General features: G+C 29.1%; 1 protein-coding gene across 1 annotated transcript in view; it reads right to left on the reverse strand.

Moving 5' to 3' along the window:
- Nucleotides 1-422: 422 nt before the first annotated feature.
- The window catches only part of LOC122855027 (ionotropic receptor 25a), a 38,992-nt gene continuing 23,844 nt past the window's right edge, over nt 423-15,570 (reverse strand). Inside the window, exons 10-13 of the mRNA XM_044156139.1 lie at nt 13,096-13,217; nt 12,680-12,997; nt 1,127-1,248; nt 423-990 (exon numbers count right to left, since the gene is read on the reverse strand). Of these exons, the coding sequence (XP_044012074.1) occupies nt 695-990; nt 1,127-1,248; nt 12,680-12,997; nt 13,096-13,217 (858 nt within the window). The 3' untranslated portion in view covers nt 423-694. The remainder of the gene's footprint in view (nt 991-1,126; nt 1,249-12,679; nt 12,998-13,095; nt 13,218-15,570) is intronic.

Consider the following 15,570-nt stretch of genomic DNA (forward strand, 5'->3'; position numbering starts at 1 on the left):
ATATAATATTAAAAAGAAATTCCGATAAGGTAGAATGAAAACCCAAAAAAAGCTTAAAAAAATAAGCCCACCTTTTTTTAGTTTGAACAAATATTGACAAAGTTGTGCTAGCTTAAGCTAATTAGGCTTAAGGTAGCACAACAATAGACTTAAAAAAAAAAATTCACTATGACAGAATGAAAACCCAAAAAAAGCCCAAAAAAATAAGCCCACCTTTTTTTAGTTCGAACAATTATTGACAACAATGCATATAAAAAAATCTACAACAGCCCAAAAATCGATATTACCACCTAAAAAATGCCCAAAAAGAGCCAAAAATTCTGATTACAGCCTTTTTTATTTGTGCCCATGTTGGTGAGCTAGCTTTATAGAAGTTATCTTTTCTTGATTCTTATTTGAAATGACTACATATATACATAGTATCATCATAATTCATAAAGTTTTTACTCTTTTAATTTTATTGTGAAATTTTTTTATATTTATTAGCTGTCAATTCAGTGTGATTAAGAGCTAATTTTTTAACAATGTAATGTATTACAAATCCTGAAGCTTTTTCGAAAAATATGTCATGTACCGCAAAAACTGAATTAATGGAAAAATATATTTGCATTATTTAAAAGAGCACGTAATTTCTTTCTAAATTGAAAACATTTTATAGAATAAATTTAAAAATATTCAGTACAAAGAATTTCTATCAATCGTTAAAAGGAAAATTTTTTGGGTGTACTGAAATATGTGATATACGTGTTTTAGAACCTCGGCGACGTGAAAGGCCTAAGGAAATGGCAGGTGATGATTTTATTTGTATTTTTCCTCCTTTTTGGGTGATCCTCTGTATGAATTTACTATTACCAGAACGTAGACGGCCTCCACTTTCCTGTTTTTGTTCCTTACCACTGACTGTATTTTTGCGACGATAGTATATGACTTCACCTGCTAGAGTTATCATTGCTAGGGCCAAACCAAATAATGTTGCAATGAATACTCCACCTATTTCAAAATTAAACAAAAATACTCAGTGCCAGACCCTTGTTCTTCTTTTGTATCATTATGATAATATAATCTAAATAAAAAAATCTACAACAATAAAGAGTTGTTTGTAAAAATATTCATTTTTTTTATTTACCCAAACTCTCTAAAGTTATTCCTTCATTTTCATCGGCAACTGCGCATTTGCCTTTCAACGATGAATTCCAATACTTTGCGGTGAGACTTTCAAAGTATCTATTTCTTTGTAATTCTAAAATACTAAAAAATTAAAGAAAAATGTTTATATAATTTTTTTTTTGTTCAAGAACTAGTTGTACTAAATCCAAAACACTATGAGTAAATAATATGTTTGATTGCGTAGGTTTACTTGATATCAAGTATAAATTCGCGGTAAGGAATCGACATAAGCTATCTCGATAATAAGTCGGGTAAACGGTCGATGTGACGTCGATATCGCCTTAATATCGACATTGTAAGAAAACCAAAAATATGAAATTATTCACATCGACATTGTAAAAAAACCAAAAATATGAATTTATTCACATTTAGAAGAGAATTGTAAGTATAAAAAATTATAAATAACTATATTTTGATACAATTATTGATAATATTTTTTCATTTCTTGATAACATTGTTAAATTTGTTGTTTTGAAATTTTTATATCGATGTCATTAAAAATTATAACCTAGAAAACAAATATTGAAAAAAAAAATTTTGTGAGCCATCTAGACTCGCGGGTTTATCATGTGTAAACATCTTCGGCGTGTTTCTACGAAAAATTCCTACGAATGCGCAAAGTGGTTAAAAATAAGTTGAAATATGAAAAAAACGGCTATTTATCGGTTATATGTCGTATAGTTATTGAAATAACGAATTATTCTCAAATTTAATAATGGCAATCAATAGAAATCGTCGGGGAGAAGAAAATGTTTTTAAAAAAATTTCGATATCTCGATTTTTTTTTATTTATTTATTTAATAATGGAAGTCGACTAAACTCATCAAGGAGAAAAAAAAATCGAATACAATTTTTTGATCGCGCGAATAGTTTTCGAATTATCGATATCTTTCTAATGTTAATGATAATTTTTTTCATAATTGATAATATAATAGAGCTAAGTAAAAAAATAAAGCTAAGTAAAAAATATAGCTAAGTTAAAAATATAGCTGGTAAAATTATGTAGATATTGTGTGTTTGGCTATAAATATATAGCTAAGTAAAAAAAATAGCTAAGTAAAAAATATAGCTAAGTAAAAGATATAGCTGGTAAAATTATGTAGGTATTGTGTGTTTGGCTATAAATTGTGACGAGACTCGCTCGTCTACCTTAAATTAAAATTATATTTATTTTTCTTGAATATTTTTTCTTAATTATTATTATTGTACGGTTGACCAGTGACGCTTTTATTATTTTTATTTTTGTGAGTAAAGAGGGGAACAACCGGTTTGTACACTAATAATATCCCCTCTAGTACTACCATTCCCACCGTGTGCCCTACTATGATTTTGACTGGTCAATTTGAGTAACTTCATTGAGATTGGTGCATATCAGTCATACTGGGAATAAAATTGGAAAGGGTAGAATCACAGCTATTTAAGCTGTGGCACAGCACACACAACACTCATTCCCTTGCCTACAGCCGCAGTGAGTCCAGGTTCTCTGGTGAGCCATCCCAGAACCTCGGACAACCCCTCCCTTGCCCCCTTGGAATTGGAGTCATCCATACCATAGTCTTAGGAAGCGGAGCCATCCCTTCCACCAAGGTCTAGGAGCAGGAGTCATCCATCCTAAGATTCCCCTTTATCTTGGTCATTGTCAGTATTGTGTAGTTCTTTTGTCTCCCTTTGTTAGTAAGCGTACTTGGTCAATCATTTATTGTGTTGTATTTGGATATTTGATAAACTTTCGTATTTAATTATTAAATAAACTTGGTTAATTTTGAGTACATTAATTATCGTTTTGTTGAGTGATTTATTTTCCCATTGTTTTATTATTTCAGTGACGTAATTTTAATATTCTTTACCCGTCCCTCTCTCCACAAACCAGCATACTAAGCGACCCAGGCAAACCCCTCAACTTAATTTTAAGATTTACTATTGCAGGTCCGGATCAACATCTTTGGATTATTGTGCGTTATTTGGATTCTTTGGATTATTGTGCGTTATTTGGATTATTTGGTTATTGTGTGTTATTTGGTTATTTGGTGCTATTTGGTTATTTGGTATTTGGTATTTGGTTATTTGGTATTTGGTATTTGGTTATTTGGTTAGTTCTAAGGTCGTTTTGTTGTTTTAGCGGCGTAGAATAAAGCAACTGGCATATTTTAATTGTCGTTTTTTGGTGATTTTAGCGACGTAGAATAAAATCTCTGTGTAGTTTTAGTGACGTTTTTGGTTTGTTTTTGCGTTGTAGAGTAAAATTTACCGTCCCCCCTTTGTCTGAAAAATAAGTTGATCCGAGCCTGTAGGTAAGTCTGAGAATTGAGTGAGAAGGTAACATGTCACGTTACAAAATATAGCTAAGTAAAAAATATAGCTAAGTAAAAAAAAATAGCTATGCAAAAAATATAGCTGAGTAAAAAAAATAGCTAAGTAAAAAATATAGCTCAGTAAAAAACCTAGCGACCAAGTAAAAAAAACTTGGATATATTTATTATTTTCGAAAAAAAAATATATATTCGTGCTTACCAATACGCGACAATCAATAATTAGCAGTTTTTTGGAAGCGAGTTTTATTGATTGCCTTTATTAATATTAAAAAAAAAAACTTAATATATCGAAATATATAAGTTATTATAACTCGACAACTATTCGCGATATCGAATTTTTTTATGTTGACTTTTTTTTTTACTTGACGAGATTCATTGATGGCCATTATTAAATTTGAGAATTAATCGTTATTTCAATAACTACACGATATATAACCGATAAATAGCCGTTTTTTCCATATTTCAACTCCATTTTTAACCACTGCGCATTCGTAGGAATTTTTTCCGTATTTTTCCCGTAATCGTAAGAAAATTTTCTATAAAAACCGAATAAAAAAACATGTTGTCTCGGTTATGATAATATCTTCTGAAATTCTTCTGTACAATTACAATAATAATTTTCTCTTTCAAACTAACACATCAGTCATCAATGTCTATTTCTCTTTTTTTAAAACATAAAATTAGTCAATATTATAAATAAATTATTATTGTATAATAATTCAATATTATGTCTTGTATTTAGGAAATATTATTTTATATAAACAATAAAAATAGGTAGATTAATCTTGTAAATGAAAAATACTTGCATATGCATGTATATGGGGCATTCTGAGTCAATTCAGCTGGTCATCTGCCTGACCCTCTCGGATTGAGTTAAAAATTTTTTTATATGTTGTTTTTGGCTTCTTATGCAGCCTGAATTTTTTCGAAAATTTTGTGACGTATTTTAAAGGGTGTTGTTAGTGTTTAATGTTAATTTTTTTCATATTAAAAAGCCCCAATTTAAAAACATGAAATTTTTTCATAAAAAAAGGTATTTCAATCAAATGTTCGTGTGTTCGATTAAAAATTAGAGTGGGCCGAGACGTTTTTATGCTTTTTTTTTTTTTTTTTCAATTTTTTTTTTCAAAATATTTTGAAGAAAAAAAAAAAAATTAAATTTTTAAATACAAAAAAATAAAACAAAATTAAAACACTCTACTTTCAGGCTGCATAAGAAGCCAAAAACAACATATAAAAAAATTTTCAACTCAATCCGAGAGGGTCAGGCAGATGACCAGCTGAATTGACTCAGAATGCCCCATATATATGTACAATATGAACTTTACTTCGCCTAACAAATGCAAGTATAACTAATAAATACAAATAAAATACTTGTATATTAATATATACAACGGCGCATATATATATATAATAATAAATAAATTAAATATATAAATACGCGCATTTAAATTCATCTATACTGCAGAACGTCTGATGGTAACGGTTACCGACCGATTACCATGGCGCTGCAAGGCGCAATGTAGACTGACAGAAAATGGATTCCTGCCCAGATCCGTTACCGGATCTGACGTCTGAACTCTATGTTTTTTCCTTTTACTCTAACCCAACCCGTGCCTAAAGATGTTTACACATCAAAAAAAAGTTACTAGGTAATGTTGAGTGATTTCACCGACAGACGTATCCATTCTTCTTTTTAAACTCTAAATTCTTGTCTTATAATAATTGTGGTTTAAATATTTGATAGATATGTCGGTATGTCAAATTTTATTATGTACAGTTTTGTCAATAAATAAGGCAGAAAAAAAAATAGATTAGAAAAAAAAATTTAACATTTAGAATTAGAATTAGAATTAGAATTTTTATTAAATAACCCAGCTGGCAAAGCCAAATGATAGGGCCTTTCATGAAACATCATTTACATTTCTTACAAATTTTCTTCTTATGGTGTTAATAAAGTACAAATAATAATTAATAATAAACAATAATTGGAGATATGATAATAACTAGATTTATACAAAATTATTTCTTTTCTAATTAGTCTTTTAGTGCTCATGGTGATCTATGGTGAAAATCTTCTTTTACTAGGCTTACTTTCAATCCTTTTAAATACTCTCTTTATTTCTATACCTAATATATCATTAAATCTCTCAATTACCAAATCAACATCATCATATTCTAACAATTGCGACCAATTAACAAATGAAAGATTAAATTTAAAAATATCAAACAATTCAGTGTCAAAGAGAAATTCATCATGAATCACCAAGCCACTAATATTATCATGATATTTAATTGAAGTTACAAGGAATAATTTAATACTTGACATATTCAAACAGCATATCTATCAAATCATAATACAATTTATAATTAATATTATATTTTGGTGGTAAATAAACTACTATGATATTAAACACTTTTTGATACAAATTCAACTAGCAATCATATCCCCATCCACAAACTTATCCCTTAAACCAAGTGGTACATCCACTTCTTGAGAATAAATCTTCTTAACAATTGCAATGAAGACACCACTACCAGTAGACTTGCTGGAATCCATACACTCCATACTATCTCTTACTTCATTAATCTTGTTCAACAAGCTCATAACATTTTGGCAAAACCAATTAATTTCAACCCCCTTATACTTAGTATCATCATTGTATAACAGATTAAGATGATGATTAAATCCTTTATCTGGGCCAGAAGTGTTTCCTGGACCATCCGAGAATAAAGTGACATTTTCATTTGGATTTAAGCATCCATCTGACTCCTCCGTTGCTGAGCATTGCGATGACCTCCCGGATTCGTGACAATGACAAATTTCCCATTTCTCTCCCGAATGAACAAATCTCTCTCGCCCAATCTCTGTCTCTCGGTCAACTTGCTCTTTGACAATGAAAATTGTTTCCTTTGGTATAATGTGCGATCTGGAGCAACTGAGACATTCACAGTCTTTAACAATACACTTTGAGTAAGCAAAATTTTCTTTGCAGCCTGTAAAACATATTTAGCAGTGGTAGCATTATCGAAACGTACTAATATTGGTCTTGGTCTGGCTAGGTCCTGACCACGAGCACCAAGTCTTGCAAACGAGTAGCTAAATGTATCAAGCCCAGTATTGAATTTATTATTATTCCAGGATAGGTTAATAAGTTTCTTGATGAAGTTCAAGTCATCTCTATTAACAGCATCATTATTATCTTGTAATTTAGACTCACCATTCGAGTGTATCATTGAGACTTGCTTGTAGCCACCAACAAGACCATCAGCCTCTTTCAGCCCATGTACAATTAAATTGTTCTTTTTTTGTTGCTGCTCTATCACCTCAACCAAACAATCCTTCATAATATCATTTTTAAACTCAGTACTATTAACCCCACCAGACTCCAAATGATTTTCAACAACTTCTTGAAGCGATGCATCCATCCTGGCAACCTCAATTTCAATTTTAGTAATTCTGGCTTCATTATTCTTGACATTGACACTTAACTTTGACACTGATTTACTGAGATTGCTAACTGAGTCTTTAATATCTTTTATTTCTTGACTCTTGCTGAGTGCTCTCAAGACAACTGCCTCAAGCTGCTCAAAATGAGTTTTACCAGGTGTTTCATATTTATCATTATCTGATTCATCATTATCATGTCCCTGCTGACTATTATCCTGTTGAGATGATGACGACGATGATGATGATTTTAGACTTCTATTACCTCGACTGGTACCACAACATGCGTCCATGATTCCCTCAGCCTGACCACATGCTTGAACAGCACAAGTTTTTTGATGGAACTTGTTGCCACATTTGCACAATACCAAATCATCATCCCTGACCTCTACTTTGCATACATAACACTTATCCATCTCGGCCACTCCAACAACAATCAACAACAATGTTTAAGCAATTTATTCCACCAGCTTGTCAGATTAAAAATTAACCTCAAAATCACCACTTTAAGGCTATGATTATTATCGTCACTAATAAGGAGTTTCTCAATGCAAAATATATATTATTTAAATCAATAATTAACCACTGATACTTTATTAATTCAAAAATAACTTATAAACCACGATTTATGTAAGAAATTAAATGATTAATTGATAACATTCACGAGCTACAACATACCTGCGCAGCTCGAGGTGCGTGATAACGTTTTTAACGTTTTTTAAGGCAGCTTTTATGAGAACGAGTGAAAAAGGTAAAGTTCGCGTTTTTGAAAATTGACCGCAAGACGCAAAAATAAAACGCAAACGTAAAAGTTATCTTAGTATGTATATTTATTCAATAAATTAATTACATGTATTGGCAACGTTAATGTATTTTATGTAATAAATGTAAGAAAACACCGCAAGGACAAGCAATAGCTAAGAAAATAATGTGGCCAGAAAAATTTTTTTTTAAGAAACAATAATTTCCTAGCTTCATCTTTTCTTTTCTAAATACTGCTTTTCCGTGGAAATTTTTATCTTTTAAAAAAAAAGTAGATGTATTTTCTTCAATAAAAAATCGAAAATGTCTAAGGAAAAGTAGTAGCTACGGAAAAGATGTAGCCAAGGAATTATGTTCGAAGGAAATAATGTTGCTTTAAACATAATTTTTTCAGCAACATTTATTCCTTAGCTACTGTTTTTCCTTGTACCTTATTATTCATTTAATAAATGAAATATATGTTAATTTATTTATTGCCATTCATGTATCGAAACCTCGATTTTCGATGCATGCGTTCAGCCTCAAAAACGGCATATTCCGGAACTTCTCCTGTCGGCGTAGTTTTAGACACTGCGAAAATTTTATACACTCTCGGCGTAGTAGAGAACTGTGTAGAAAATTTTCTACACATTTCGAAAATTTTGTGCACTCCCGGCGGTGGATTAGCACCGGGGAAATAACATTATTCAAGAGTCACGTTGGCTTGATATTTTATTGTCATGTATCTGTTTGTGTGACGTGTGTTCGTTGGTCCTAAGTCAATAGACCACATTATAATGAATTCAACTGATTAATGTCATTATTAAATTTTAATTTAATTAATTGCTATTATTGATTGATTATAATTATCAATTCAATTGAATATTATTATAAACTAAATTAATTATTATTATTTATTGAACTAATTATTATTATTAATTAAATTGATTATTGATATTGATTTAATTAATTAATATTATTAATTTAATTGATTATTATTGTTTATTGAATCAATTGATATTATTGATTTAATAAATTTCTATTTTTAATTTAATTGATTATTATGATCAATTCAATTGAATATTATTATAAACTAAATTAATTATTATTGTTTATTGAACTGATTATTATTATTAATGAATTGATTATTATTATTATTTATTAAATTGATTTTTATTGTTTATTAAATTAATTGATATTATTGATTTAATAAATTTCTATTTTTAATTTATTTGATTATTATGATCAATTCAATTGAATATTATTATAAACTAAATTAATTATTATTATTTATTGAACTGATTATTATTATTTATTAAATTGATTATTATTATTATTCATTAAATTGATTTTCATTGTTTATGAAACTGATTATTGATATTGATTTAATTAATTATTACACGGAGAGAAAAAAATATTATGTTTTACTATGCTACTGTAGTACCGGTGGATGTTTTCGGATTTTTGATAAGATATAATATTTTTTTTATATTTTTTATTATTTATTTTATATATTTTAATAAAGGCACATAGTAAATTAAATCATTTGTAATCAAACTATGGAACAAGATTTTTTTTTACTGAAGACATAGTCGAAAGTACTAACGAAATCTTTTTTTTTAATAAACTGTAGATACAAAGTGCTATGTGTAAATTAATGTTTATTATGTTAGCATAGTAGAATTGACAATTGACGCTCGTTAAAATAATCATTCGGTACCTAAATTCGAACAATGTTATTTATACTACTCATCAATTTTAAAAAATACGATTTCCGATTTAATTTTTATTGTGTGTTTTATATTAATTACGATATTTGAAGCGAATTTTACTATGTTCACATGGTAAAAAATGCAGAAAGACGAAATATCAAACAAAAGAGTCAATTTTACATTAATTCCAGTTTAGTCCCGTAGCTGAGCGGTCTAAAGCGTATCCGACACCACGTCAATACATACTTCGCCGGTTCGATCCCCGGTCAGAGTGTGAAAAAAAAAAAAAAAAAAAAACAAAACAAAAACTTTCTGCGTTAATAATACAACAAAAAAAAAAATAACGAATTTTTAAAATATTTTTTTAATCAAATATATTTTTGACTATACAACATAGTACTTTTTATTTTAAACATGGCCATTTTTACGATTGAGTATTATGATACTTACTACGTCTGGTTAAAATTCTCAAACATAGTAAAACTCACTGTTTACATGATAAATGTTGCTAAATTTCCCAAAACATCCACCAGTACTATAAAACATAGTAAAATCCAGCGGTTTTTTTTAGTAAAACCTAATATTTTTTTCTCTCCGTGTATTATTGATTTATTTGATTATTATTGTTTATTAAATTAATTGATATTATTGATTTAATAAATTTTTATTTTTAATTTAATTGATTATTAATGTCACATGCATCGAAATCTTGGTTTCGAAACATTCATGGCAAAAAATAGTGTGTGTAACTCGGGCATAAAATTGAGAACTGTGGATGTGTGTGTGCGCGCACCCACTCATCCACAATTCTCAATTTTCTGCCCGAGTTACACAAAATACTATTAAAAAAATAAAAAAGTGGAAGGGAAAGCAGTAGCTAAGAGAAAGATGTAGCTAAGGAATTAATGTTGCCAAGGAATTATGTTTGAAGGAAATAATGTTGGTTGAAATATAATTTTCTCGGCAACATTAATTCCTCAGCTACATCTTTTCCTTGGACCTTATTATTTATTTAATAAATAAAATATATGTTATTTTATTTTTAAAGAATAAAAATGCCCCAAGGAAAGTAGTGGCTACGGAAAAGATGTAGCTAAGAAATTAAGGTTGAATGTAAATCGCATCAGTGGACAAAGTTTGGATCCAAGAGGATGCGCATCTACATATGGTTATAAAAAATATTTTCAGTGCCCCTCTGTCCAAAATATATTCACGGGGACGTTCCAAAAATCACTCGGAAACCCGGACTGGCGCAGTAGATGAAAAAATATAGAGATAAAATAAACTTAAAAGTAACTAGAGGTTACTGTAGATATTGTAAGCAACAAAAACAGCCATATTGCATATGCCATTTACTTTTGTTACTTATTACAGTTGTGAAAAGTATTTTTTATAATTATTATTAATAATTAAATAATAATAAATAATTTATTGTATTGTTTTGTGCCTATAAAAATACATGAACAAAAAATCATGTCTACCACAACAAAATATCAAAAATTTTCTATGATCACAATCTTGACCTTCCGAGTTTCCGAGTGATTTTTGGAACGTCCCCCACTATACTGACAGGCTCTTGGTAGTATGTGTGTATGTAGTCTATCTGGATAGACACACACATACTACCATAGCCAAAAAACATGAGACAGCACGACGAATAAAAGAGAGAGAATGACGGCTAATGATAGAAAATTTTGATTCCGATAATTGAATATCTTTCAAAATCAGCAGACGAAATCGATCGTTGAGGGCTTAAATAATCCGTATTATCATAAACTACAAGCTGATAGTAAATTAAGGAAAATCGTATAGAAACTTTTTGAGCTACAGGAGAAAATATGTGTTCGGTCCCTATACCTACGTGTTAAAGTTGTCAACTTTGACATCAATTATCTAAAAAAAAACGACCCACGGAAATTCTGAAAAAAATCAACAAGGTAGATAATTATTCTAGCTTTAATATGAAATCAAAAAATCAAAAATCGTATAGTGGGAAATTCTATTCACATTCAACCTTAATGTAGCCAGAAAAATTTTTTTTTAAGCAACAATAATTCCTTAGCTCCATATTTTCAATGGACCACTTTTCCTTATACATTTTTGATTTTTTAATAAAAAAAATACATGTACTTTTTTTAGAAAAGATAAAAATGTCCAAGAAAAATTATTTTTTAAGCAACATTAATTCATTAGCTCAATCTTTTTCTTAGTTACTGTTTTTTTTTTGGACACATTTATTTTCAAAGAATAATTCAGATATTATATCTCTGTTGGTAAAGTCACTTGACATTACTTAGTTACTTTTTTCTTTTACTAATATTTGTTTTCTAGGTTATAATCTTTTGTGACATTTTGATAAAAAAAATTAAAAACAACAAATTAAACAAATGTTATTAAGGAAAAAAAGAATGATACCAATAATAGTATTGTAATACAACTATTTATAATTTTTTACACTTACAATTCTCTGGTAAATGCGAGTATTTTCATATTTTTGGTTCTTCACAATGTCGATCTTACGGCGATATCGACGTCACATCGACCGTAGACCCGACTTATTATCGAGATAGCTTATGTCGATTCGACGTCGATTTTCGCGTATTTTTCTACGTTGTATTTAGTTGTAGATGAACCCTTAGATTTTACTCTCAAAATTTTTTTCTAAGCTTTTCATCTTAGCCAATACACTATTTTGATTATCAAAATTAGTGATCGAAACGATTTCGATTGAATGAATTAATTAACAAAACTAGAATTTAATAAAAATTTTATAAAAAAAAAAGATTTCTAAAAAATTATTTGCCAAAAAAAAACTTATTTCAAGTCAATTGAATTATTTTAGTTTTGATTTGTTTTGTTATTTATTTCCCATTTCGCAGTAGTTAATTAATTCCGGAATGAATTAAAATAAAAAACAAGCAGACTTCGAAATTATGTTGAGACAATTTCCGGTGAGAGAAAAAATTTGAAAGGGTCAAGGATAATGACAACCTTATTAAATCTTTAAGTCACAGTATCCACATATCATTTATGGTACTCAACAATAAATAAAATATTTTAGAAATGATAGATTTTTTAGAAAAAGCAAATTTAAAAAAAAAAAAAAGATTTTACAGTATATTTTTTAGAAAAAAATTTTTAGGAAAAAAGTTCACCCACTCATAAATTTATCCGTCAAAAAAAGTTATGCCTGACAAAAAAATAAACCTCCCATATAGTTTACGGAATTATGATATGACTCAACGGTACTAGTGATGATTAAAATTCATTTGAATTCGATTAAAATTGATAATTATTACTTTCTGCTTATTTCTTCTTGCAAATGGCTCCCTTGCTGAACTGCAACTGCATAAGGTTGTTCAGCAAATGTTTCACCAATTTCAGTCAGGTTGCAATTTCTTGACACTTCATACTTAATTTCCGATGAATCATGGATAAATGCAAATTCAGCTTCCTCACTTGCAATGACTTTTTGAAAACCCTCTGCAACGTTTCTTACTGGACCCACTGCAGTTATAGATTGCAGTATATGACCATATTGTTCTTTTATTGGGTAATCCCACACTCGATATTCAACTTGGTCACTTGTGCTGTTCAGTGTTATTTCTTTCCACACACTGTTATCCAAAAAAAAAAAAAAAAATGGAAAAATAACTTATTATGTAAAGTTTTCATAGTTTTCAGTTAATTGTATAGAAACTATAGTGAATTTTACTTGTATAATTTTTCCTCAGCGTTTTTCATGTTGATAAAGTACTGATGAGTTGGTGATTTAGCGACAACCGTGTAGTTTATTCTTGACTGACGAGCCAGTTGTTCTAGCGATTGAACTTGTGCCTTTAAAATAATTATTGACAAAGATGAAAATAATTATTGGTGGTTAGAAAGTATAATAATATTTTGTTATTTCATCTGTTAATACATATAAATACATGTACTAAGGAACAAATTATATCTATACTTGAATGATATGTATACCATGACGATGACATTATGTATTTATAAACTTGCTCTGGTGCAAATAATATAACATAATCTGACATTTTTGTTTTCCAGAATTATTCGGAATTTCTCAGGTTATTTGGACTTCTAAGAAATTCCGATAATTACATTAAAATATAATAATTAAGACAAGAAACTAAGGGATCTAATTTTTTAAAGGGTATATGGAAAACTTACTGAATATAAAGGAAAATACGATAAACATGTAAAATATCAGTAAATATGAAGAAAAAATCACTGAATATAAAAAAAAATACAAATCTAAAATTTTTACTGTAGTCTACCGGAATTTTTGGAAGTCTTGGGTTAATAGTATACTTTATGCCAGAAATTACTGTAGTGTACAGCAGGTTTTCCCGCCAGATGACACGACTATTTATTGGAAATCAAGTGTGTTCCTAACCTCTTTTAAAAAAGTTTATTGTTTTTATTTTATTCATGAATCTAAATAAAAATACGGTGAAACACATGAAAATTCTAGTCGATCCTGGTGGCCTCTCCACGCAACTTCTCAATTTCCAGTAGACTACAGTAAAATTTGTTTAATACTCTACAGCATTATTTGCTGCGGATTTCTCTCCGTGAAAAGGAAAATATCAGTAAATATAAAGAAAAATGTAAAAAAAAATAGAAAAATATCAAAGAAAAATCAGTGAATATAAAAAAAATTACGAAAAATATAGGAACATATCAATTAAGTTCTCCCCCCTCTCCTAACTATAGTAGATCCCTCGAAAATTTTCTAAGTCCCTTTATTAATCTGAACACGATAAAATGGAAAAATATAGAGGAAACATCGTAAACATAAAGAAAAATATCGAAAAATTTAGCAAAATATCATGGAAAAATTACTAAATATAGGAAGAAATATGATAAATATGGAAAAATATGAAAGAAAAACCACTGAAAATATAAAAAAAAAATATGATTTTAATTATTGTTTCCATTCAAGAAGAAACTGAACTCTTGTAGTCTTGTTGATCCGATTAAATATGATTCGTAAAATTTCTCTTGTTATTCGTATCGGAATATGTATACCCTGGTGAAAAAAATCTGGCAGATTCTGCAAGATTCGACAAAAAATGAAAAAATCTGGCAGATTCTGGCAGATTCTGCCAGCCAAATATTCGGCTTTCAACAGTCTGCCAGATTCTGTCAGATTCTGCTAGATTCTGTCAGGTATTGCCAGTCAAATACTCGGCTTTCAACAGTCTGCCAGATTCTGTCAGATTCTTCCAGATTTTGCCAGCCAAATACTCGATCTTAACAGTCTGCTAGATTCTGTCAGCCACATATTTGATTTCCAACAGTCTGCCAGATTCTGCCAGATTCTGCCAGTTCAATTGATAAATATTGTTTTTTTTTCAATAAATTGATTTTTTTGAATTAATACAACTGATGAGGAGACATCAAGTCGTCATCGAACTATTAGTATGTTATAATTTATTCTTTTATATGTCATTTATCATTATTTTACGTTAGTTGTTATTCAACGATTCTCACATGTGCTCAGGTCAGAGTTAATTCACATATATAGGAACTGAGATTATGATACTTAAAAATTTATAAAAACACACTTATAGAAGGATAAGTTAACAGTTAACATACCAACATGTTTACATTAAACATACAAAAGTTTAATGTTAAGATATATATATTAACAATAAACATAGATATCTTAACTGTTAACATATACGTATGTTTATAGTTAACATACGTATCTTTACGCGGCCAAATATTTTGATGAATCTGCAAGAATCTGTCATAATCTGCCAGAATCTGTCATAATCTGCCATAATCTGTAAGAATCTGTAAGAATCTGCCATAATCTGCCAGAATCTGTAAGAATCTGGAAGAATCTGCCAGACTATTTTTACAAAAAAATTCTAAAAAAAAAATTCTGGACGAATGATTGTGGTTATTACAAACATCACGGTAAGGTATCAAGAAACTTTAATCTCGAAGCGTTGCATTTTTTTTTTAAAACTTGAATATGTTTTTATAAATTTTTATAAGTATCATAATCTTAGTTCCTATATATGTGAATTAACTCTGACCTGAGCACATGTGAGAATCGTTGAATATCGATAAGTTCGATGACGACTTGATGTCTCCTAATCAGTTGTATTGATTCAAAAAAATCAATTTATTGAAAAAAAAAACAATATTTATCAATTGAACTGGCAGA

Source organism: Aphidius gifuensis, linkage group LG4 (assembly GCF_014905175.1).
Source record: "Aphidius gifuensis isolate YNYX2018 linkage group LG4, ASM1490517v1, whole genome shotgun sequence".
NCBI lineage: Eukaryota > Metazoa > Arthropoda > Insecta > Hymenoptera > Braconidae > Aphidius > Aphidius gifuensis.